The sequence below is a fragment of the Danio aesculapii genome, chromosome 12 (genome assembly GCF_903798145.1).
Source record: "Danio aesculapii chromosome 12, fDanAes4.1, whole genome shotgun sequence".
Classification (NCBI taxonomy): Eukaryota; Metazoa; Chordata; class Actinopteri; order Cypriniformes; family Danionidae; genus Danio; species Danio aesculapii.
In genome coordinates, this window is record NC_079446.1 from 24,232,407 (window position 1) to 24,258,035 (window position 25,629).

Genomic DNA, 25,629 nt, shown 5'->3' on the forward strand with positions numbered 1-25,629 from the left:
CTATATGCAAATATCATACATACAAAAAAAAGTAGTTTAACCTGAAGTGAGGACTCATTCAGTTCAATTCATTTAGTCAATAACTTTACAGTGAATGTAGATTTATTGAGATGCTTGCTAATCTATACTATTTGTACTATATATAAATCATGAGTGTCATAAGTAGAAATATGACTGTACTTCCGGTGGGTAACAAGAAATGTGGCTTGTGCTCAAAAAACTTCCTCTGTGTAATGTGACAGGTGCAAGAATAGCAGCACATGTTCCGTAGTGCATCAACTACATAGAAACGGTTTACATCTTCATTCTTAAAAGATTTCTGGAATCTAATCTGTATATTAACTAATACTGAAGAGTTTTTGTGTCTCTTTTGGAAGTCTGAGCAGCTATGGGAGGTATTGTAGAAGATCGAGAGACGGCAGGTGCCCCAGATGGTGGATGGGGCTGGGTTGTTCTTTTAGGAGGTTTTGTCATCACCGGCTTTTCATATGCCTTCCCAAAAGCTATAAGTGTTTATTTCAAAGAACTGATGCATGACTTTGGCTGTGGATATAAAGACACAGCCTGGATTTCATCAATAATATTGGCTATGCTCTACGGTTCAGGTGAGATAATGTAAATTTATTGTTTTCAGATGTCAGAAGTCCTTTATTTCTAATGGTAAATTCATATATTGGATTTAACTCAGGTCCCATTTCCAGCATCATGGTCAACAAGTTTGGATGCCGTCCAGTCATGTTGGTTGGAGGATTACTGGCCTCACTTGGGATGATAAGTGCATCTTTTGCTACTAGCATTATCCATCTTTACATCACTGCAGGTGTCATCACAGGTAATTTAAATATGTTTATTATTTGATGATTAGTTCCAGGTCTTAAACTGATTGTTGAGTCTTTGTATTTCATTAACATAACACATTACTGTCTAGTAAGTCATTGAAATGTTCATTTAGCTTCATTGCTCATTTAGTTTGTTTATATACACAGCTCAAAATAATTGTTGTTTCATTTCTGCATAAATATATGAATGACAATAAAACACTGTTTCACCCTTTTTTGGGTGTGGTGAAACAAGTTCTTAAATTTAATGGGTTTAATAATAAATAAGTTATCCTATATTTACGTTTTTTCTTAATCAGTCTAATAGAAACATCACAGTCACAAATTTAATGATAAAATCTCTCTCTCTCTCTCTCTCTCTCTCTCTCTCTCTCTCTCTCTCTCTCTCTCTCTCTCTCTCTCTCTCTCTCTCTCTCTCTCTCTCTCTCTCTCTCTCTCTCTCTCTCTATATATATATATATATATATTTTATATATATATATATATATATATATTTTATATATATATATATATATATATATATATATATATATATATATATATATATATATATATATATATATATATATATATATATATATATATATATATATATATATATATGGCCTAATAAAGTGGCTACTCATGGGCCACTTTATTAGATAAACCCTACTAGTACCGGATTGAACCCCCTTTGCTTTCAGAACTACCTTAATTCTTCATGGCATAGATTCAACAAGGTACTGGAAATATTCCTTAGGGATTTTGGTCCGTATTGACATGACAGCATCACGCAGTAGCTGCAGATTTGTCAGCTGCGCACCCGTGATGCAAATCTCCCGTTCCACCACATAATTTTCTAATCTTCGATTGCCCAATCTTTGTGAGCCTGTGCAAATTGTAGCCTCAATTTTCTGTTTTTAGCTGACAGGAGTGGCACCTGGTGTGGTCTTCTGCTGCTGTAACCCATCTGCCTCAAGGTGTGATGTGTAGTGCATTCAGAGATGCTCTTTTGCATACCTCGGTTGTAACGAGTGGTTATTTGAGTTACTGTTGCCTTTCTATCTTCTGGAACCAGTCTGGCCATTCTCCTCTGACCTCTGGCATCAACAAGGCATTTGCGCCTACAGAACTGCCACTCACTGGATATATTCTTTTTTTGGTCCATCCTCTAGAGATGGTTGTGCGTGAAAATGCCAGTAGTACAGCAGTTTCTGAAATACACAGACCAGCCCATTTGGCACCAACAACTATGCCACATTCAAAGTCACTTAAATCACCTTTCTTCCCCATTCTGATGCTCTGTTTAAACCGCAGCAGATTGTCTTGATCATGTCTACATGACTAAATGCATTGAGACTGAGAATGATTATGTGCTGAAGGGTCCTCATCCTGTTCTCAAGGACTGGTATTTTATTCCATCCAATTTCTTAAGCAAAGATGCTGATGCCAAATTGTACGCCATTACATATTACTGACATTGTGCAGTACACTGTATTCAATGACTTCGTGGACTTGCTCCCAAATATTTCCATGCCATTTGTCTGTTATTTTCTTTATGTGTGCGTAATTTTCATCCATACTCTAATCATTGACCACCTTCTCAATCAATATCCTGTTCTGATCTCAAGCCTAGGCAAACAACTGAGAAAGCATCAATCTGAGGCCGCATTTTAATGATGTCATCATGTTCTGTAGACAAAATATTCAGCCATTTTTTATAAACCCTATCAAATACTAATTACAAAATACTATTTTGTATTTGAAATTCGTATTTGAAATATGTGTATCATAAATACTGCCTATAACTGAATGTAATATTTCTCATCTAACAGCATGACATGCAAACATATTAAAAAGGGATAAAGGTGTGCTAACAATCATGATAAAGACTGCAGCCTCTAAAATCAATAGCTTATGAGCATTTTAAGCCAGAGGAGCAGGTTAACCTGCACTTCTTATATTAACTGCACCGTTCCAGGTCACAGCACCAATGTTCTTATCTGACAAGATGGGAGTCAAGCATTTTAACAAGGATGCTAAAAACCGCAGTCAGTGGTGTCATGAGTTAGTATGCCTCTTGATCACTAAGAATCACTAACAATAACCACATTTGATACACTTTTGTATGTATTTGACCATTTAGACACACACCTTAAGCTAAAAGATAACTTTACATGGATGTGTTCTGCTAATTTCTGAGGCTGAGAGCATGCACACTCTAGTACAAGCACTTTTTTGTGCTTTTAAAAACATGAATGAATCAAATACACTTCACCAAAAATCAAGCATGTCCCATGATGCAAAAGTCACATCAAAGGATACAAGAAGGGGTGTGGGATATGATGCAATAATCTTTTTATCTCGATTAATGTTTTTCATAATCATTGTAAGTCCAAAATCTAGATTGAAAGTCATGTCATTGCACATCCTTACCTCACCAAGTTGTTGATGTCAGTTTCTTTGCTTCTGTTTTTTAAATAATGTGTCTCTTTAAAGGTCTTGGACTGGCATTGAACTTCCAACCATCACTGATTATGCTGGGGTCTTATTTTGACAAGCGCAGACCACTTGCCAATGGACTGGCTGCAGCTGGAAGCCCGGTATTTCTGTCAGTCCTGTCTCCGTTAGGACAATTACTGCTCGATCAGTATGGATGGAGAGGAGGCTTTCTCATTACCGGTGGTCTTCTGCTCAACTGTTGCACATGTGGTGCTGTTATGAGACCATTGAAGGTTAAAGAAAGGAAAGCCTGTAATCAAGAGCTGAAGGAAATGCTGCCTCATGAGGCTGGACAGGAGAATATAGTTTGTGAAAACAATAATGATAAAAAGCCCAATAAAAAGAAGCTTCTGGACTTCAGTGTACTTTGTGACAAAGGGCTTATTATCTATATTATCGCAAAATTCATAGTCGTTCTTGGTTTATTTGTTCCGACTATTCTGTTAGTCAACTATGCTAAGGACCAAGGAGTGCCTGACAAGGAGGCTGCCTTTTTGTTGTCTATTATAGGATTCATTGACATCTTTGCTCGTCCTACGTGTGGCGTTGTGGCAGGTTTAAAATGGGTCCGACCCAAGATGTCGTATTTCTTCAGCCTGGCCTTGCTCTTCAATGGCCTGACAGATGTGTGTTCAGCTACGAGCACAGACTATAAGGGGCTGATTATCTTTTGTGTGTTTTTCGGCCTGTCTTATGGCATGGTGGGAGCTCTACAATTTGAAGTGCTGATGGGTATTGTGGGAACAAGCAAGTTTTCTAGTGCACTAGGCCTAGTGCTCCTCTTTGAGGCAGTGGCTGTGCTGATTGGACCTCCCTCTGCTGGTGAGTCAGGCATTACAGTGAACCGTGTGTTAGAAAATGGTAGTTCTATCATAATTTGATCAATCTTTTGTTCTTTTTTTTCACCCACAGGTTATTTGGTGGATAAATACAAGAACTATGAACTGATTTTTTACATGGCTGGGGGAGAGCTGATCACTGCTGGAATATTTCTGGCCCTTGCTTCATTCTGCTGTATTAGCCAAAAGAAACGCAAAGACTCACCACAAACACATCAGACAGATGTGGAAGTCAATCCTAAAAGATAAGCAGTAAAGAGAGAGATTGTTGTTGTTTTTTGAAGTGGGACATTTTGTTTAGCTATTTATGTTATTGAAGTGAGTGTCTTGTTACATGAGCGTGTTTATGTTTTCTAATTCCTGCATATTAATTTGTACTATTTCACAAATCAGTGGAAACATATTGAATTATGGGTCAACGAATAAAATGTCTAAGGTAATAAAAATAAAAAAGCAAGAGTGCCATGTTCTTAGAAACGTGATTTTATATTTATGTTGCTTTGATATTCTGTATGTATAATATAATTTAATATACATACTTTAACATGGCCTAAGAGTTAGGCCCTGTTAGATTATGTGTTGCTATTGTAAAATAACAATTGGTTTGGCAACTAGACCTAAATGAAATAAGATTGTTAAAACACTAAAATAAAAAACTGGAGAAAAAAAAACACCCAGAAAAATGAACAAAATAATAAGACTGAAAGTCTCTCTCTCTCTCTTTCTCTCACTTCTATTTTATTTTATTTTATTTTATTTAAAAATTGCTTTATTGGCATGACAAATGTTACAAATGTATTGCCAAAGCATTTATAAAGTTTACATTAAAAAGAACTAATATGATAATAAATAAATAAAAATACAAAATAAATAATTAAAATAATAGATCAGAATATACTATACACTTAACAATCAACGTTTATGGATAAAACAGTAATAATAATAATATATTTGCGATGACTGAAATCTTCTAGATGTATGTGCGTGTGTTTGTAAGCGCATCACTGAGGTTTTCTCTGTTTCACTGACATGTTGTGGGATATCAGAGTTTTCATGGCACGAGAACAAGTTTAGTGGTTAATAGTTTCAAATAACAAAATGCTCTTTTGCAGATATACAAATATACAGTGCTCAGCATATATAAGTGCACCCTTCACAAAAATATCTTTTAAATTAATATTTTTAATAGGCTTTAATAAGCTTTACAATATTATATTTGTGCATATACATTAGATTAGTCCGTACTGAAGCCAAATCTGGAGCTTATCTAACAAAATGACTTCCAAAAGCCAAAAAACTAGTACAGCTAAATTTATATGTATTAGAAAATATTAAATCAAGAGTATTAAAAAATGTGAAAAATTTAGTTGAAATTTCATAGATTGTCTTTTTTTGCACTATTTTGCTTGAATTCAATTGTATTATCTTTCAATTTCTAAATATGTTTGGTGACTAAAATATTATTTTAATAAATAAATCTGTTTAATAAATCTGTCTTGTTTAAATGCACAAAAATACATTGCTTATTTCACTGAGAAATGGATAAATATATTCATTTTTAAAATGGGGTGTTCTCAATTATGCTGAGCACTGTAAATAATCAATAAATCAATCAATATAAATTGTCATTACTGATTTTAATTACATAACATTACGCAAATAATTTGTTTCTACCATCATAGATATAAAGAACTAAAGATCCAAAAGTAATACAAAAAATTCAAAGAATTCAAAGAATAGTCCAAGATAACAATATTGCACATATTACATTACCTGGATAAAAATAACATACTTTAAGTATGCATAAAATCAGCATGTAATCATTTAATATAATGGTAGGCTATTTAAATAATACTACAATACTTTGCATAAAATAAATTCAATACCATAAACGATTTTTTCCACTTTATTAATTGAATGCCACAAAAGCAACAGGTATTACATATTCAAATACAATACACGAATTTGGACAAACAACACTGACGTAGAAAGCGTCTTAAATTTTGATTGGCTAGTCCAGCAGTCAATCATCGCCAGTAAATTCGGCTGACGTCACTCAGGAAGCGGCAAAATAGTGCTTTCACGGTCAGGTTTTGCGTCAGCGAGGTTCAGTCACATTTTACTTTAAAACAGCCCAATTTTTAAGGAGTTGACAGAGTATAATAAAGTTATTTAATCCTTACGGCTATATGCAATTATAGGAGCGGAAATTATATTTTTCCTTTGAGTATTTTCATCGCCACAGACTATTTGCACAATGCCGAGAGGAGGTGAGTGTCGTTTGGCTGCGTGGTCGCTAAATTGTCTTTTCCAGCACACCAGCAGAGCCGGGGTTTTTGTAAAAAGACTTACGGAACGATTGAATGAGATTGAAGGTGAATTTAAGGACACCATTAGTGTTTACAGCTTCTCTATAATGTATAAATCACAGTGGAAGAAGCAAGTATGCTAAACTCAGGCCATGCTGGAGCAGAGCAGCCACATGTGATTGTCTGATAGTTTCAACGACTAAGTTACCGTTGTTCTTGTTTAACACAATAGTGTTATAAATAACCGTATATGTTGAATTAAGTGTGTTCGGGTTTTAAGGTGTTGCTCACTTTTCTTATTCTTAGGTAAAAAGGGTCACAAGGGCCGTGGAAAGCAGTTCAGCAACCCCGAGGAGATTGACCGTCAGATGAGAGCTCAGAAGGAGTTGGTGAGTTTATTGATGTTCAACGTTTCATTTACAGTTAGTTGTTACATTACTGTGATGTTTGCTCAGCATCAGTGTGTATGATAGAAACTGATTTTTTTGGATGCAGGAGGAGAATGGAGGGGCTGAACGTGGAAGTTCATCAGAATCTGAGGAGGAGACCAGCAGTGATGATGAAGTGAGTCACTGTAGTTGATTCTGGTAAACTAATATAGTAAATGGAGCTTTCTGACATTCACAAACACATCAACTTTTGTTTGAAATACAAATAAAGTCTGTGTTAATGAAAATGATCACTGTATCAAATCAGTCCATTCTTTAACTCTAGGTGATGAATTTTACCCTTTTTTGTAATTACTTTACTAGTTACTAGAAGAATAAATAACAGTTTCTTGTCTTTATTAATCCATCCATTTAAATTTATATTACCTAAATATAAAGATTCACAAGTGAGAGCAATCTCTACTTCAAAATGCTGTCTAAATGTATCTCTTTCCAGTATGGGGTTAATTTCTGACAGTCCAAAAAAAACATGATGGTTTTTAGCAACTTTTCCCCCACACATTCTCCAGCAGCTGATGCCCTTTCCTCTGTGTGATGAAAAACCTTAGAACATTTTCCCAACAGTATTCTCTCCACATGGTTGAGCTGGTCTATTCCATTGAGTTTTACAAATATTCCCCCAATCCTCATTTGAGATACTCAGATTTTCTTCCATTTATCTCCAACATATAGAAGAGACCCTCTTAATAAAGTAAATATTTATTTTGGGTTTGTGTTCACCTTTTAAATATTTTTAATATGTCCCTCTTCATTCAATTGGACAGGTTTACGCTATAATATGTCATGAAACATTGTTTCATGACAACATCTAAATTATTTTACTTTGTTCTAAACATTTGTGTGTAAATGTATCCTTTATAGGGTCCTATGGAATTCTTATTATTTCCAAGCTACTATTTTGCTCTGGGGTTATAGTAATCAAAAAGCATGTCTGACACTTTATTTTGATGACCCCTTTAACATTTTGTTGATTTATAGGATTCATTGGAATGACATACCAACTAATTCTCAGAGTATTAGTTTAGGAGACTGTAAGCAAAGTATCTATTAGTTAATTGGATGTCTGTTGGTGGAGCAGTGTCTGTAGACGTCTACTATTGATGATTAGTTGGCATGTAGTTAAAATGTAACTTGTCAAAAGGGACCATCCTAATAATGGGATACCAGCATTTCCAGTTAAGTGAAATCATGAAACTTCTATTTAACAATATATTTAGAATACAAAACATTAAACCTGAATTAGTTGTTCATAAACTGTTTTACTTTGTGATTGCTAAAAGAAGCTTTGTGTGAAGCTCAGGGGCTTTCTCATCAACTGTATGGAAAAACTAGAAAGGTTAATTACCTTACTATGCAATATGACATGCCTTACACTTGCTGTTTACACTTGATTCTGGTTCATCTTTTTTGTGACGTACACAAACAAAATAGTTCAAACATGTATTTAACCTTTAAAATGAACTATAGCTATAAATATATGTAAGTGTATTTGTGTTAAACAACATTACAGATTTTTATTCTTGTAAGAATCAGTCTTTAGAATATGGGAAGTTTTTATTGCTTTGAGAAGTACGTGCTGCTGATAAATTTCTGTCACGGTTTCATCAAAATATGCTGATCCAGTAATGATAGATCATACATTTTAATACAAATTATACCATGATCATTTTTTCTAATATTTTCTAACTGTTTCATATTAGGTTATGATTGTACTGTGGAGGCTATTCCTGATTTTTTTTAAATTCTTTTAATGTAATGATCCGATTTATTTATGTATTTTATATGTGTATGTGTGTATATATATATTATCATTCTCTTTTGAAGCAACCTAAAAGGAAAGGTGTCGAAGGATTAATTGAAATAGAGAATCCCAATAGAGTTTCCCAGAAGAGCAAGAAGGTTGTGGAAATCGATGTCAATGCACCTAAAGAGCTCTCGCGACGAGAAAGGTATGTGAGATAGCATATACTTAACCTCAAAACAATGAATTGAAAGGATTATTTGAGTCTGTGTATGTGTTTCCCTGTGGAGGGAGGAGATTGAGAAGCAGAAGGCTAAAGAACGATACATGAAGCTGCATCTCGAGGGGAAGACGGAGCAGGCCAGGGCAGACCTCGCCAGGCTGGCCATTATTAAAAAGCAAAGAGAGGATGCAGCTAAGAAGAGAGAAGAGCTGAGGAAAGGTGAGCTGGGCTTCTGAGGAGGGCGCAATCAACAACAACCTGTATAATGGATCAAATCGTTTAAAATTCTCTGTAGCTGTTTGTACATTAAAATGTGCTCAAGTATGTCAGTGGAGAAAATCTATATTTTAACCCATGCGAACTGCATTGTTGTCAAAAAATGCTGTATCATGCAAACCAAGCATGTAAAACACTATGCACATGTGCACATTATGGCCCTTTAGTTTGCAGATTACATTATTATTTCCTGTTTGTCAGATTTTTGCACACATCTAATCACTGAACACTTAATATGCATCTGCAGGATGTCACAGTTTCACAAAATAGCTTTCTTATTGTTTGAGATGGTGTTGTGTGCTTTTTTTAAAAGGTGAACCTGTCTTTAATCTTTTTCAGAAAAAGAAGCAGAAGAGGCAAAGTCGAAACGCTAACCTGAGCATCATGACACCGGACAGGGGCTTTTCTGGGGAGGGAGGGAGGGAGGGGTGCTAGATATTTAGAGGAAACAGCTCAGGGGTATCCATACATGTCATCCTTCCTCCATCCATTCATTCAATGCTGGAGGAAGATTTTGACATTTATAGGAAGTTAGATGGGAAGTGGTGTATGGTGTTGGAGTTTGGAGTAGTCTTTTTTTTTTTTTAGTACCACCAAACGTCACACACCTCACTCCCTTCGTTGACACATTCACTGTGCTCAGACTCTAAAGCTGCTGAAGTTTACTCTAAATGTCTACACTTTTATGATGTTTTCACCATTACATTAGATTGGGAGGTTATGGAAGAGTGAGGTGTGGGGTTGCAGGTGTTGCTCACTTTAGCTGTTGTTTTCTGACGGGGACAGATGAAGCAGGTTGTAGAACGGTCAAACACTAAACAGACATTCAGTGTTTATGTATAAAATGACATCAATCCTGGTACTGTCTTCAGTTTTGTCCACCTTTGTGGCCTCATTCTGTTTAAGTGCAAAACAATGCAGATGTTGTCATTTCAAGGGTATTGGTAGGGTGTTGCTTGAGATCAGGACGTGCATGGACTTAATGCTGCAGGTTTTCAATACTGAAAGACAATATAATGCAATTTAATCTTGGAACAAAGTATCGCTTTCATCAGGACAGTATTAAATAGCTGCTTCAGCACAGCCGACCGACTAAGTGGTTGCATTTCTCCACAACACCTCAGGATAGAGTATTCACTGTATCATCTTCTATAATGCCCCTTTACTCAGGGGTTTTATACTTCTCTTCAAGTGGGACCATTGTTTTGGCACAACCAGACACTGATGTGTCCTCAAACTATTTAGAAGTGTTTTATGCTTTAGCCCAATTCTGGGACCGGACATGCCTTGACTGTTTAAGGAAAGCAATATTGTATTGATGCTGATGGTGCAACCTTTTTTTTCCAGTTCTTAAACACAACTATTTACATAATGTTTTAACGTTTGTAAAGCATTCATCAGTACTGAAATATTTACATGGAATATTGATCAATCAGTGGAGTTCCTTATTTGAAACTTGTATAAAAATAAATAAATAAATTGGTAAATAAAATTGTTTCCTTTTTGTGAGTCAATAACTTAGCAGTTCATCACATGAATGTTGAGTTTGTTTGTTGTTCAGGAAGCTTTATTTTACTATAACCACATTTAATACTGAGGTCATATGTAGTATTACAGTATTAGTGATGCAGTGCCTTTAGACAAATCTTTATTTCATTTTCTATCTCTGAGACATGAATGAAACTGATGAAGAGATATTAGTTCATCATCTGTTGTGACCAGGGACACATTTAACCAATAAGCGAAGTAAGCAGCTGCTTAGCGCCCCAGGAAATTTGCACACACTTTTGTCTTAAACCCCTAATCATGGAGCAATCAATTATTTTCGATTAATTCTTTTTTTTTTTTTTTTTTTTTTTTTTTTTTTTTTTTTGCGGATTCATTTTAAGAAAACATCATTTAAAATGGGGAGATTTCATTAAGGTGAACCATAGAAAAGATGATGATGTGGATATAAGAAAAAAACTGCATAATAAATAACTTAAAAATTACTAAAACTGCAAAGGGTGCATTTTAGAAGGTGGTGAGAAAGTGCTTCAAAGGAAGAAAGCTGCATCTTATAAACTTATTTTAGCGATTATTAACAAACTGCGTTGATAAATTGCGTTTTTTTTTTCGACGTAGCGTACATCTAAGTCTGGTGTGTAAAGACCTCGAACACAATGTCACGTGACTCCGCTGCTTCTGTCAACGCGGATGTGGGAGGATGCTTGTGGATTATTGCCTTTTTCAATGTGTATAGTAACTAAACAATTAGTTTATTAGATTTATTTATTATATTATTATTTAAAAAAAGAATAGCATCTTAAGGTAAATATTAGTGACAGACCTGTATTAATATTTGTCTACATCTGAATCAAACATTTTATTCTGTTTGAGTTTGTTTTCCACTGCAGAAAAGACCAGTAGCCATTCATTGAGCCAGTAAGCAAAGATTACACAGTTATTGTTGTATATTAATTTATTCTGATGTTGTATTAAACTAGCCTACTGTTGTGTTCTGTAATTTAGAAGGCCACCTTTAGGAGTCCCTCTCTTCCTCATCATAGCGTGTTTATTTCTACGGGACATTCCGTTGGTTTCAGTTCGTAATTCTCAAGGAAATGATCTGTGTGACGGCACTCCTTATAGGATATAAAATGATTTCCCCTTTCACCTTTTTCACATCCTGCTGTTTGCACACACAAACAGCGCATTTTAAATAGCTGTTAGTATTAACGAAATTAAAACAAAGAAACAATATGGTACTCATATATAGGTAAATATTTAGTTTCTATATTTGCCCTAGTAGTCCTCTGGATTTTAAATTATTTTTCAAATATTTTATAAGTGATGTTTAGCAAGGTAATTTTCACCCTACTGAAAAAAACAGCTTAAACCAGCCTAAGCTGGTTGGCTGGTTTTAGCTGGTCATCTTCCAGCCTGACCAGCTAAGACCAGGCTGGAAACCAGCCTGGAATGACCAAAACACCTCTAAAACCAGGCTGGTTGACAAGCTAAAACCAACCAACCAGCCTAGGTTAGTTTAGGCTGTTTTTTTCAGTAGGGACATTATCTCCTATATTCTTAGGAAGATCTTATTTTGTTTGGCTGGAATAAAAGCTGTTTTGAATTTTTTTAAAGCAATTTAAGATCAATATTATCAGACCTGTATTCACAGGTTTGAGTAAATTAATATTTGACCAAACCAATTGATCAAAATTTACAGTATCACTTTTTTAGTTTAAAGAAAATCATCTATATAAAAATTATATACATAACATCTTCAAGGAAAGACTGTTTGTAGAACAATGATATAAATATTTTGATATCTTGATAATATTTTGATAATTAATAATTAGTACCTTAATTCCAAATGATCATTTCTAAATGAAATGACACAGAAGATGGCTGCTGAAAATTCAGGCACCATCACAACAATAAATGGGATTTCAAATATTAAAATATAAAAGTATATTATATTATATTATATTATTTTATTTTAGATTTTAAAATATTATATAAATTCAACTTGACAGGTCTTTCACAGTACCACAAAAACCTATTTATTGCATATAGCTACACTTAAAAACACTCAAATTCTAATAAAATATAAACTTATTAATAAAATGTAACTCGTTAAAATTTATGTTTTTAATATTTAGCAAAGTTGTTATATACAGAAATTGAAAGCTCTGCGCTTTGAAAATCTCCCGTGCTTCAGCGTTCTATGTGGCCAGAAAGCTCTGCATGACTTTCACAGCATGAAATGAAAATGTCTTTCCTCTTATGCTGTTGGTAACTTCCTCTTTCTCCGAGTAGAGAGGTGTGCGTACAAATGTGAAACAGTCAAGTGGAGGCTGCTGCTGACACGCGTCTGAATGACATGCCTGACTAATGAGTCCACAGAGCAATAATCTTCATCAAATGATACTAAAATACTCTTGAACTGCGTGTACAAATCAAGGAGGTGAAGAAGGCCACAAATTCTCCACAATCATGCTGAAGCAGTTTAACATCTTAAAGCAGTTTGGAAATGGGGGGAAGTAAGTACTTTCATTTGTTGATTTCAGACCATGTTTGTGGCGTTGTTTGTGACAGTGTTACTGGAATGTCATCACATGAGATCTTTTTATACTGTAGACCTGCTTATTTTATGTAGAAAAATATAATATTAATAGCTTTATTTCTACTAATGTGACTGAAATGAGGAAGGTGATTTTTTAAAATAGTGTGTTGTGCTGAAAATATGAATCTGATAACAGTGTGATTAGATCTTTACTATTTTTTATTACTCTGACTATGTTATTTTTGTCTTGTTTCAATTGTTCAAGCCTGAGGAACCTAAGGTTGACTGTGAAAATGAAGTATGACAATTTATGAAGTATGAAAGTTTAGTCACATTTACCCTCTCGTGCATGTTCTTTGACAATACATACTGCTCAAAAAAAAAAAATAAATAAAGAGAACACTTTAACAACACAATGTAACTCAAAATGTTCCCTTTATTTTTTTGAGCAGTATATTTCACTGCATATATTATTATGTGGTCTCCTTTATTATCTTATTACTTATCATTTCTTTTGTGAGGGTGGAGAGCATACATTGCAGGCTGCACAGAACAAGATGCTTGTTTTGCAAGCCGCCTTGTATGACGTTAACAGGATATTAATAAACTTCTAAAGCCCAGAAGCCAAGCACACACAATACCACACTGGTGAAATTGTTTTTGTGACCTTTGTAGCTGAATACGTTAAAAACATGTACAGTATGTGCTTGGTAATGTCATGTAGAACTGGCTGTACAGTATAATTAAATAATCTGTATTTTTAATTGATGTGTTGATGTACAGTAGCATGTAAATGTTTTAGGTCAGTTTGTTTTTTAATTGTTAACTTGTTTGTTTATTATTTTTATGCTCTGGTGCTGTTCAGAATTGTCAATCATGTTTTTTCATACAGTATTTAAGGCTTTTTAAGGGGATCTTAAATTATATTTATGCTTTAGATATCCAGTTATGATCTGTTTTAGCATATACTTAGCAGATAAATAAATAAGTAGACTTGTTTATAAATCAATCATTCATGCATAATATTGGTCCAAAGTGACAGTAAAGACATTTATAACGTTACAAAGTTTATTCATCAAATATTCCTAAAATCATACACTGTTTTCAAAATTGATTACAATGTTTTATTGAGTATAAATTTGCAAGAAGTATAACACTAAATACTGAAGCACTGTTTAAAAAAATCAGCTTTACCATCATAAAAAATTACACTGATTTTAGATTATAAACATATTTTATAATTTAATACGGCCTTTGCTAAACTGATGTCTTTCAAAATCATAAAAAAAAATACAACCTTAAACTTTTGAACTTTACTGGAGATTAAGAAAGTAAAATTAAGTACTTTAAGCAATATTATTTTCTTTTTACTAACCTCAGATCTTTTTTTTATTGACTAATAAGATGTTGATTCAGAATATAAAATCTGATGCAATAGCGGTGTAACCTGATCACCTCATCAGTGTATGTGTGTTTGTATGTGTGTCTTGGCTGCTTTGCGTTGCATACAGAAAACTGCACGTCACCTCGTCTTTAACAACTGTTCCGAACAGAAATGCAGATCCAGTTTGTGTGTTTATGCACAATAATGCATGCAGCACAAGGTTGTGGTTAAATGTGAGGGAGAGCTAGTAAAATGGCTTCAGTCAATACAGTCCACTTCCCCTCACTCTGGCCTTTTTTGAACAGCAGCAGCATCAGCTCTCTAATTTTAGTATAGTGTTGCTGTATGTTTCTGCATCTTAAAGTGGTTGATTTGTTTTTCAGCATGAAAACACTTTACAATAAAGTCTCATTAGTGGATATTAGTTAATGCGTTAAAATCAGCAACGTGAAAGAAGACAGATTTATTAGAGTTACTATGTTAACATTTGTAAAAAAACAACGACAACTGGATTTTATTAGTTATTTACTACACGCTTATGACTTGTAATGAGATTATGACTGATTTCATCACGTTATTAAGAATTAACCATGAAATGAATATCACATAAATTTAATAAAAGCTTTTGAAGTTTTCATGGTGAGTTTAGTTAAATTAATGTTAACTATTGGAGCCTTATTGTGTGGTGTGGAATAAGTACAACTACTCAGCAAAAAATGTAGTGCAAGTAAAGTAAATGTATCTGTTGTAAATTTTACTCAAACTATGAGTATAACGTAGCCCTTTTAAAAGGTAGTGCAAGAGTAGTGAGTATTACACCATGAAAGGTTGATGCGTTTGCATGTAGTTTGTGAAAACGTAACATTTAGTGCATTTAGTTATTGGTTAAGAATATTTGGCAATTTCAGTCATCATACGGTAGGCATCCGTCATCTTCTCATCAGTGATATGCAGTCTAATCAGTCTCCTGTTCATTGTGTGCAACGTTTTTTGTGTCTTTTTAAAATTTGTTTTATAAGAGATATATATCATTTACAATAACAATCACTACGACAAAAAAACGAGGAAAAAATAGCAAAAATCAAAACTAAAAACACAGAAATATCAATAGAATATATAATAGGTAAAGAAATTGAGATTGAAGAGGGCAAAATAAAAAAGACAACAGCGATTTAGAGATTTAATAGATGTTAAAGGTCTTGCAAACTGTTTACTTTTTCAATGTATTCTTGTTAAGTGAATCTGGAATTGTAAGTAATTTGTATTCTTTTGCATAAATGCAACAAAATGGGCTTGCAATTAAAAAAATGTATTTCTATGAATATAAAATCTACATAAAAATAGAATAAGGTGTATTATAAAGCAGACATGGGTGACACGGTGGCTCAGAGGTTAGCACTGTCGCCTCACAGCAAGAAGGTCGCTGGTTCGAGTTCCAGCTGGGTTAGCTAGCATTTCTTTTTTTTTAAAGATTTATTTTTGGCCTTTTGCCCTTATTAGATAGGACAATATTGAGACAGGAAGCGAAGCTGGAGAGAGAGAGAGGAGGGGAAGGGTAGGGAAATGTCCTTGAGCTGGGATTCAAAGTCAGGACGCTCTGACGTGCTACTGCACCATATGCCGGCGCGTTAACCACTAGGCTATTGCGCTGACATCAGCTAGCATTTCTGTGTGGAGTTTGTATGTTCACCCCATGTTCCTGTGGGTTTCCTCTGGGTGCTCTAGTTTCCCCCACAGTCCAAAGACATGTCCTATAGGTGAATTGAATAAACTAAATGGGCCGATGAGTGTATGTGTGTGAATGAGGGTGTAGGGATGATTCCCAGTACCGGGTTAAAGCTGGAAGGGCATCCACTGTGTGAAACATATGCTGGATAAGTTGGCGGTATATTCCGATGTGGCGACCCCTGATGAATAAAGGGACTAAACCAAAGAAAAATGGATGTATGAGGCAGACATTAAAATATTTTAAAAAATGTTAAAATAATTACTTTTGGACTCACAGAAAAAAATAATTAAATAAAGTGCTACTTTGGACTGTTGTAAATGTAGATGTAGTAAAAGTACCAATATAGCACTAAAATTCATTCAAGTGAAAATAAAAATACACATTACAAATACATGCAACTACTTAAACTAATGGACTATGCACAGCTAGTGTTTTTCAGCCAATGATGAACTTCTGGTGAAAGCTTTATGTGACTTTTTTCAATTTCACAAGGTTCCTTACAGCATCGATGTTGTAATGTAATTAGCCCCTTTAAGCTATATTTTTTCGATTGTCTACAGAACAAACCATTATACAGTAACTTGCCAAATTACCCTAACCTGGTTAACCTAATTAACCTAGTTAAGCCTTTAAATGTCACTTTAAGCTGTACAGAAGTGTCTTGAAAAATATGTAGTAAAATGTTATTTACTGTCATCATGGCAAAGATAAAATAAATCAGTTATTAGAAATGAGTTATTGAAACTATTTTGTTTAGAAATGTGTTGAAAACATCTTCTCTTCGTTAAACAAAAACAGGGGGGCTAATAATTCAGGGGGGCTAGTAATTCTGACTTCAACTGTACATCAATACCGTGGATGTTCATTATTACAATATATTGGCTTATTAATGTCGGCAATCTCTAATTTCACCGTACAATTGACTCTAACTTGAGTCATATTTCTCAACTCTTCTGCTTGAACTCAAGTGAGTAATTTCTTAAATATCAATATATTTTCAGCAGTCAAGGATTCAGCAACTTTAGTAACAACAATGATATCACTTTCAGTTTGTGTCTGATTTTAGGGGATTCTTCATCAGAAGCAGCATTAGTCACTGATAGATTATTGAATCATTCATTCTACTGATTCATTACATATTGATTCACCCGGAAACAAATTAATGGACATAAGATTTCATACTGACTGAGTAGGCATGTCTTTTTAACAAATGCTTGTGATAGTAATACTTTACTATCCCAGTGTTTTGTGAACCGCAGTAAAGAGGTGTAGCTAAGTCATGCAATGATAGAAACAATTAATACATCTCCTAACCATTTTTTGAAAATTGAAAGATAAAAATGCTGCTGTATTAATGCCTACAAAATATACAGTTGAAGTCAGAATTATTACGCCCCTGAATTATTCGCCCCTGTTTATTTTATTCCCCAATTTCTGTTTAACGGAGAGAAGATTTTTCAAAACATTTCTAAACATAATAGTTTTAATTACTCTTCTCTAATAACTGATTTCTTTTATCTTTTCCATGATGACAGTTAATAATATTTCACTAGATATTTTTCAAGACACTTCTGTACAGCTTAAAGTGACATTTAAAGGCTCAACTGGGTTAATTAAGTTAACTAGGCAGGTTAGAGTAATTAGGCAAGTTATTGTATAACGATGGTTTGTTTTGTAGACTATCGGGAAAAAATATAGCTTAAAGGGGCTAATAATTTTGACCGTAAAATTAATTTAAAAAAATTAAAACGGCTTTTATTCTAGCCAAAATAAAACAAAAAAGACTTTCTCTGGAAGAAAAAATATTATCAGACGTACTGTGAAAATTCCTTTGCTCTGTTAAACATAATTTGGGAAATATTGAAAAAAGAAAATTCAAAGGGGGCTAATAATTCTGACTTCAACTGTATATGTTTAGTAAATATATTTATGGATTTCCTCAATTCATTTTTATTTTTACTGTAATAATGTTCATGAATATGATTTGGTGTATCAGTGAATGATGAATGACAACTTATGATCTACAGGATTTATGTAAATGTTTAGTGAATGCTTATGAATTTTAGCATGGCTTCCAATATAAAAGTTTAATGGTGTCTACATCCAGTGTTTTAATTTCTGCTGTGCTACAGATCTGTTGTAGGCCTGTACATTTTACTCTGCTACTGTTTTGATAGCGTTTGACACTTTATAATATCATATAATATCATAATGATTATGGATTTTTCTAATCAAATGTGGGCTCTTCCTCTTTTTTGATTGCTGTCTTTCAGTTTAAGTGAAAAACAAACAAAAGCATTCCCAACAAACTATGTACCAAACTGTAAATTTGCAATAGGATACTAAATCATTAACCTCAAATTATGCAGAAATTAAACATAGTATTAGGGTCGGCACAGTGGCTCAGTGGTTTGCACTGTCGCCTCACAGTAAGAAAGTCAATGGTTCGAGTTCCGTCTGGGTCATTTGGCATTTCTGTGTGGAGTTTGCATGCTCTCCCCATGTTGGGTTCCTCCAGGTGCCCCTGTTTCCCCCACTGTCCAAAGACATGCGCTATAGATGAATTGAATAAACTAAATTGGCTGTAGTGTATGTGTGTGAATGAGTGTGTATGGATGTTTCCCAGTGCTGGGTTGCAACTGGCATTCTGCGCCTACTGGTAGGCACAGAAGGCTGTTATCATCCATCCACATAGTTAAACAGCTATACTAATGGAGAAGACTCCAGATCCAGATCTTATTTACAGTACTGTGACGGTTGGGTTTAGGCTTGGGGTAGGCGTAGATGTTAATAAAATACAATTTAATTTAAAAATGTAATAAATAATATAAATAATTCTTGTTAACTTCCAGCCGCAGCCATATGTGATCTATAGCTGACTAACCATGTGGATGGATGATAACAGCCTTCTGAGCCTACCAGTAGGTGCAGAAGGCCCCTATTGGTCCATATCTATCAGCTGATAACCACTGAAAATGCCTATTTAATCAAGTGAATAAATCAATTCTCAAGTTCTCCCCCCCAAAATCTTAAGATTTGTGTTTCAACTCATTTTAAGTAGTAGACTGAACAAACAACAAACTAATTTTTTGAGTGTAATTCTTTCTGTTTTGTAGGTCACAAGATGCAACTGACCTTCTCTCAGATGATCTGGTTTTGGTGAGCCATTTCTACCCTTACCTAACATTAAGTCATTGTTGCTGAGATATATTACATGAATACAGGTCAGTGTAAATGAATGCTCCATCTGGTTGCTCTAAGGTTGAACAGCGTGTGGAGCCAGCCAAGAAAGCTGCCCAGATCATCCATAAGAAGTTGGTGGGTTGCCTGCAGAGTCAGCAGGGCCTGGACTCAGAGAGACGAATGGTAAACTGACCCCACATTCAATCATGTGGTTTATAAGTGTGTTGGACCAGGCTTTGAAGCAGATTAAGCAGCGGCTGTGTATGAGAAATGAGTAATGCTCAAAAAGACAAATGTAACGGTCGTGTGATGAAGTGTTGTGGCTGTGAAGATCATCAGCATGGACCACCATCACAGAGAATGATGGAGGGGGATTTCTTCCAATATTCTGTCCTGGCATACTATTTTGTGAAGGATCTAAATTGTTGATGGAGAGTTTGTTTTTGAGGTTTTTGCTTTGTCTGCATGTGGATAGTTATGTCTGGACGAAATAGTTTGGATATGCTTTCAAAGTGGTAGCTGTTATGACGTGCTAAATACCAGACTTTGTTTTCTTTTTTTCATGAACATTCTTCATTTACTGTTTGTTTGCAAAACAGAATTTAAGTGTAATATCCAAAGTGGTGGTGACACGGTGGCTCAGTGGTTTTCACCTCACAGCAAGAAGGTTGCTGGTTTAAGTCCCGTCTGGGCCAATTGGCATATTTTGTGTGGAGTTTGCATGTTCTCCTCTTGTTCGCATAGGTTTCCTGCGGGTACTCCAGTTTCCCCCACAGTCCATAGACATGCGGTATAGGTGAATTGAACAAACTAAATTGATCATAGTGTATGTGTGTGAATGAGAGTGTGTATGGATGTTTCCCAGTGCTGGGTTACAGCTGAAAGGTCATCCGCTGTGTAAAATATGCTGGATAAGTTGGTGGTTCGTTACACTGTGGCGACCCCTGATGAATAAAGGGATTAAGCCGAAGGAAAATCAATCAATGAATGAATGAATATCTAACACAAATCCAATTCGTAACTTTTTGATTTAGTGGCTAATCTGTATAAATTTGTACGATCTCATTTGCACAATTTAGTACGATTTGCTTATCTCTCAATGATGTTGGGTTTAAGACCGGGGTGAGTACCATGCCACTAAACTGACAAATTGTAAAATACTTACATTTCCTGTGAGATCAGGCTGGAATATCTGCTCAATTTCTCTGATTCTTGGTTTGTTAATTTTCTTTTATTTGACTTTTTGTCAAAATTCTATGTTGTGTACTGAAAAACATTTCTGTGATTTCAACGGTAAACTGTAAAACGCTACAGTAAAAATCTGTTACCTGGTTAACAGTAAGTTTCCTTAATATACACTGTAATAAAAAAAAAAACGTAAAAAAACTGTAATTTTCTGGCAGCAGGGGCGCCAGAAAATTACCGTAAAAAAAAAACAGAAAAAACTGAGATTAAAAAAAGTAGATAATCTGTGAAAACAGTAATTTCTTGTTCCATAATTACAGGTTATTACTGCCATTTTACTAATTATTACTGCAATTACACAGATTATTACTGTCATTTTACAAATTATTATTGTAAATATATAAATTATTAATGTAATTATACACATAATTAGTGTGATTATAAGGATTATTACTGCAATTACACAGGTTATTACTGTCATTATACAGATTAATTAACGTGATTATACGGATAATTACTGTAATTATGCAGGTTATTAATGTAATTATACAGATTAATTTATGTAATTATGCATGAAATCTTTAAATATTCCATATTTTCCACTTTTAACATACCTCTATGACTAGAAATTAAAAACTTAGGTACAAATAATTGCTGTTGTCATAAAACACAGTAAAACATAGAAAATACAAAACTGTTATCTATCTATTTTTTGATTATTTTTTTTTACAAATAACACATTTGGTCATTGTTTAACAACAAAAACAAGGTTAGTGTCATGTGAGGAAGCCTGCACAACAAAGTTGAGGATCAAATAGAAGTTTATTAACAGAATCATCTTGCAATTAAAGGTTGAAACAGGAACAAACAGGTGCATACAGATAATCCCAAGCGTAAAGGCGGCAAACAAAATAAAGGAGTCAAACACGGCAAGGTAAGGCAAACCGCATCGTAATGCTCACTAAACAGTTTGACTCAGAAGCGATGTGTCTGTGTGTGCTGAGGTTATAGTCCTTGAAATCAGTCCATAACGATCTTCTGACTGTGTGTGTAATCAGTTAGAATTAGGAACCAGGGTGTGCAAGGTGCATGCTGGGAGTTGTAGTTCGTTAAAGTAACGTGTGTAGTTTTCCAGCGATCCGCAGCCGCTAGATAACTGGTGATTGTCACAGTTCTGTAAATATTAATGTAAAATTATGTGTTACTCTCTAAAAATACATAAAATTTCCTTTAAAAAGCAGAAAAATAAAGTAATACCAAATTACAAGTAATAACTGTAAATTTAATGTTAGAATTTTTTATGACAGAGCATGTGTAAAACAAAAGGTATTTCACTGTATAATGAAAAAACTGGAAAATTCTGGAAAATACTGACAATTACCTGTAAAATAACCTTTATTTTTTACAGTGCATATATGTCGTTTAATAACCGTAAATTATTTTTTGCAGAATTTGCTGTGTGACACTTCACTTTTGCTTTTTGTTAACATTACTATGGTCCTTTTTAGTTTTTTCTGCATCAGTTATATACATTAGTGTTTTACATTACATCTAATACTGATAAATAATGTTTATTTTATTAATTATTCCATTAATTTTATACTATTATGGTGTTTTGTAGTTGTGTGAGGCGACAGTTGTGTGTAGTTGTGTGAGGCAACAGTGCTAACCACTGAGCACTTCTATTTATTAGTATGTTTCCCTGCTTAGAGGAAAATATGCATTGGTTCTTTATACAACGTTCTCATAACTATATAGTTGTGTTTATGTGTGTGTAGCAAAAGATATGATGTGTAGATGTGAGTACTTCAAAAGATTTGTGTATTAACATTATTAGTTATGGAAATATGGTTGTTTAAGGTAAAAGTGTGAAAGTTTATTTTAGGTTTTTCATTGTATCTTTAACAGTAAAATACTGGCAACCGCAGCTGCAGTTTTTAATCGTAAATTTTACTGATTTTTTTTAACAGTGTGTTTTTGCCCACAATATTTCATATGTGGATGCTGCTTTATGAGTCATTGAATTATTCACTCCGATGAATTAATTCTGGAAAGAAGCACTACTCCTCTGTATTGAGTTGTTATTGTTTACTGAACTCATTGCTTCTAATTAACTGAATATTAACACTGTAACTGTAATTATCTGCAGCATTTTGTACATTGCTGTGGGTAAAGTTTCTGATTTAGTGTAGAAAATCTGGTCTATTTCTCAGATTTTTGCTTAGTCTAACTTTAATTTGTCTTTGTGTCTTGCGTTATGTTAGGAAATTGCACAATTATGTTGTCTTGCTCATGCGAACTATTATATGAGGATATTTTAAAAGCAGAACTGTCATAAACGTGACATGCAGCACACTTCCTGGTTTCCTCACTTAGTTTAGCTCATTCATACTTTTCATTATTTACAGAAAAAGTTACCCCTTATGATGTTGTCTGTCAGTATGGCTGAGAGCATCAAGGATTTCGATGGCGATTCTTCTATAAGGTGAAGGTTTGAATGATTAACCCTTATTATGAATTATGTTCTAAGTTTCAGCAAAATGTAGAAGTACATGTTCCCTCTTTTTAGGATTTTCATAAATGAGACCAAATTACAATAATAAAAATGTCAATATTATTTCATTGTTTTTTTGTCAGTTTCAATGGACATCAAGACAAAACACAGTTGTACTAAAAAACAATAAACAAACAGGAAATTCAAAATAAAATACTGCAATTTATTAGTTATTAACATTTTAACATTGAATTTGAAGTTTTGTTTTATAGACTGCACATTATTAGAACCAGATATATTTAAAGTTTAAATTCACTGTCCATTTTAATGAACAGACTTAACTTTTTAAATCCTGATTTAAAGCTTTTATACAATTTTTTAAAACTTTTAATCAATAAACTCAGTCCTTTTTCTCTATATAATATATGAAATATTGGCAAGCATATCAATAAATTTGAATAAAACCATAGTTTTCAATTTACAGCAGGCAGAACTATTTAAATCATTCATTTTAATGCAGCTTACTATAGAAGTTCTAGTAGATTGAAATGTTGTCGGTCCAGTTTTCAGAGTTGAAGTTCAGTTTAATTCAGTTTAGTGTGGTTTAAATTTCCCTGAAAGTACACTAAACTTCACTAAGTGATGAAAGTGAGGGGGGAAAATCCTTGAGAAACAATGAAAAAACTTCAAGAGACCAAAATGGCTGACACAAATATCTGTATAGGATACTTTTTAAAATGTTGATATACCTCAGGTACAGCTAAATGTAAATGTCAGTATTGCAGTTGCCTTGGAAATACACATTTTACAGTCAGTTTCTAAGCACAACTGACCTCTTTTTTTTTGTAGGAAAGTTCTGGAAATGTGCTGCTTCATGCAAAATACCCTGGCGCAGACTTTGGCTGACTTTGAAATGAAATTGGAGAAAGAAGTTCTTGTGCCTCTGAATAAGCTTAGTGAGGTAGTTATTTATATTTTGTTACTACCAAACCAGGTGAACTAAAACAGACATAATTAATGACCTATTTCTGTTATCTAATAGGAGGACTTGCCAGAAATCTTGAAAAACAAAAAGCAGTTTGCTAAACTTACTACAGACTGGAATAATGCTCGTACCAGGTGATTTTCTCTTTTATGTCAGTGTGACCACATATGAATTACACTTCTTTAACATAAATCACACCTTCATATCTTTGCAATCTTCTTTTTTATGAAGATGTAATTGTGTCGTGAACAGTTTTGCAAAGTTTGACTTCTGCATGTATTCTCACTTTCAGATCTGAGACCAGCACAGGCCCACAGGCCAAGCAGCACGGACTGAGGGAAGATGTGGAGGAGGCCTGGAGAAGACTGGAGTCTATTAAGGTTAAACTTAATTAATTCTGCTTTCTTTATTATTCTACCTTAGACAGTTTATAAATCTTGTAAAGTCATGATAGGTCCTTTACATGCTATCAATCACATAATTTACAACTTGGCACAAGCAGGTTTTTTTTCTGCTGATTCTGCAGTCAACAGATCCTTGCTTAAAATTTAACTCTTTCCCTGACGTCGTTTTTAAAAAAGCATTTTTGATTTTTTTCACATATTTTTGACAGCACTCAGAATGTTTTTTGCAATGAATATATGAGCGTATTATATATCAAAATAGAAAAAAAGTTTGGCATTTTATCACCACTAGAATGCAGATAGGTTTAATGAAAAATTTAATCTATTTTTTTAAACAAATAAAATAAGATCCCGAACATGAGTGATCAGAGTTAGAGTCAACCAACGTCTGCCTCTTTAGCTGTGCACCTTTTCATTTTTACATGCAATCTAATCTGCACTTTCATTTTCATATGCTATCTGATACCCTGATTGTTTTTGTATTTCCCACATGGGAGAACCAGGAGTCCTTTAACTCATTCTAGACATGTGCTATTACTTCCCTTACAGTAATACTCTTTGAACACGGATTGCCATAATAACTCAGTTAATAATGGTGTGAACCTATACAGTTTGGGTCGGTTATGATTATCATGGGGTGACCATGTCATCTTTTTTCCGGAAATGTCCTCTTTTGGGACTAAAAAATGTGTATGGACAGGATTTCTAAGCCTCCTAAAATGTCCAGCATTCTAAAAAAAAATTATTTACTCGTTAATGACTTAGAAAAAATTAAGCAGTCTGATTAAACCTGGTCCTGCAGTCCACACTTAGACCCAATTTCACAGACAAGGCCTATACCAGGACTGGACCTTAGTTTAAATCGTGGTATTTAAGTCCACTTGAAATCAGAATTTATAGTGTTTATTTTGCTAGCTTACATTGGTATTTTTAAAGTAAATTTGGTAACACTTTATTTTGATGGTCCATTTGAGTTTTATTAGACTGTCTGCTTAATATCTGTTGATACTGCTGCTAAACAGACATTTAACTGACTATAAGAAACTTTACAAGTACATAT

At 34.1% G+C, this 25,629-nt stretch overlaps 3 protein-coding genes across 4 annotated transcripts in view; all 3 read left to right on the forward strand.

The window, feature by feature from the left end:
• The first annotated feature begins 354 nt into the window (after nucleotides 1-354).
• Nucleotides 355-4,568, forward strand: slc16a8 (solute carrier family 16 member 8). Its single transcript, XM_056469713.1, has 4 exons — nucleotides 355-605; nucleotides 689-832; nucleotides 3,318-4,142; nucleotides 4,233-4,568. Exons 1-4 carry the CDS (start codon nucleotides 389-391, stop codon nucleotides 4,406-4,408), a joined length of 1,362 nt encoding a protein of 453 aa, XP_056325688.1. The 5' UTR covers nucleotides 355-388; the 3' UTR covers nucleotides 4,409-4,568.
• Nucleotides 4,569-6,200: 1,632 nt separating this feature from the next.
• Nucleotides 6,201-10,649, forward strand: pdap1a (pdgfa associated protein 1a). The gene is made up of 6 exons (XM_056469714.1): nucleotides 6,201-6,429; nucleotides 6,775-6,857; nucleotides 6,964-7,032; nucleotides 8,742-8,866; nucleotides 8,949-9,100; nucleotides 9,497-10,649. Exons 1-6 carry the CDS (start codon nucleotides 6,417-6,419, stop codon nucleotides 9,529-9,531), a joined length of 477 nt encoding a protein of 158 aa, XP_056325689.1. The 5' UTR covers nucleotides 6,201-6,416; the 3' UTR covers nucleotides 9,532-10,649.
• Nucleotides 10,650-12,982: 2,333 nt separating this feature from the next.
• Nucleotides 12,983-25,629, forward strand: part of sh3bp1 (SH3-domain binding protein 1) — a 32,542-nt gene continuing 19,895 nt past the window's right edge. For both annotated transcript variants that reach the window (XM_056469937.1, XM_056469938.1), the window contains exons 1-7: nucleotides 12,983-13,182; nucleotides 19,435-19,477; nucleotides 19,580-19,684; nucleotides 23,095-23,171; nucleotides 24,030-24,141; nucleotides 24,223-24,299; nucleotides 24,458-24,545. In XM_056469937.1, the coding sequence (XP_056325912.1) occupies nucleotides 13,136-13,182; nucleotides 19,435-19,477; nucleotides 19,580-19,684; nucleotides 23,095-23,171; nucleotides 24,030-24,141; nucleotides 24,223-24,299; nucleotides 24,458-24,545 (549 nt within the window). In that variant the 5' untranslated portion in view covers nucleotides 12,983-13,135. The remainder of the gene's footprint in view (nucleotides 13,183-19,434; nucleotides 19,478-19,579; nucleotides 19,685-23,094; nucleotides 23,172-24,029; nucleotides 24,142-24,222; nucleotides 24,300-24,457; nucleotides 24,546-25,629) is intronic.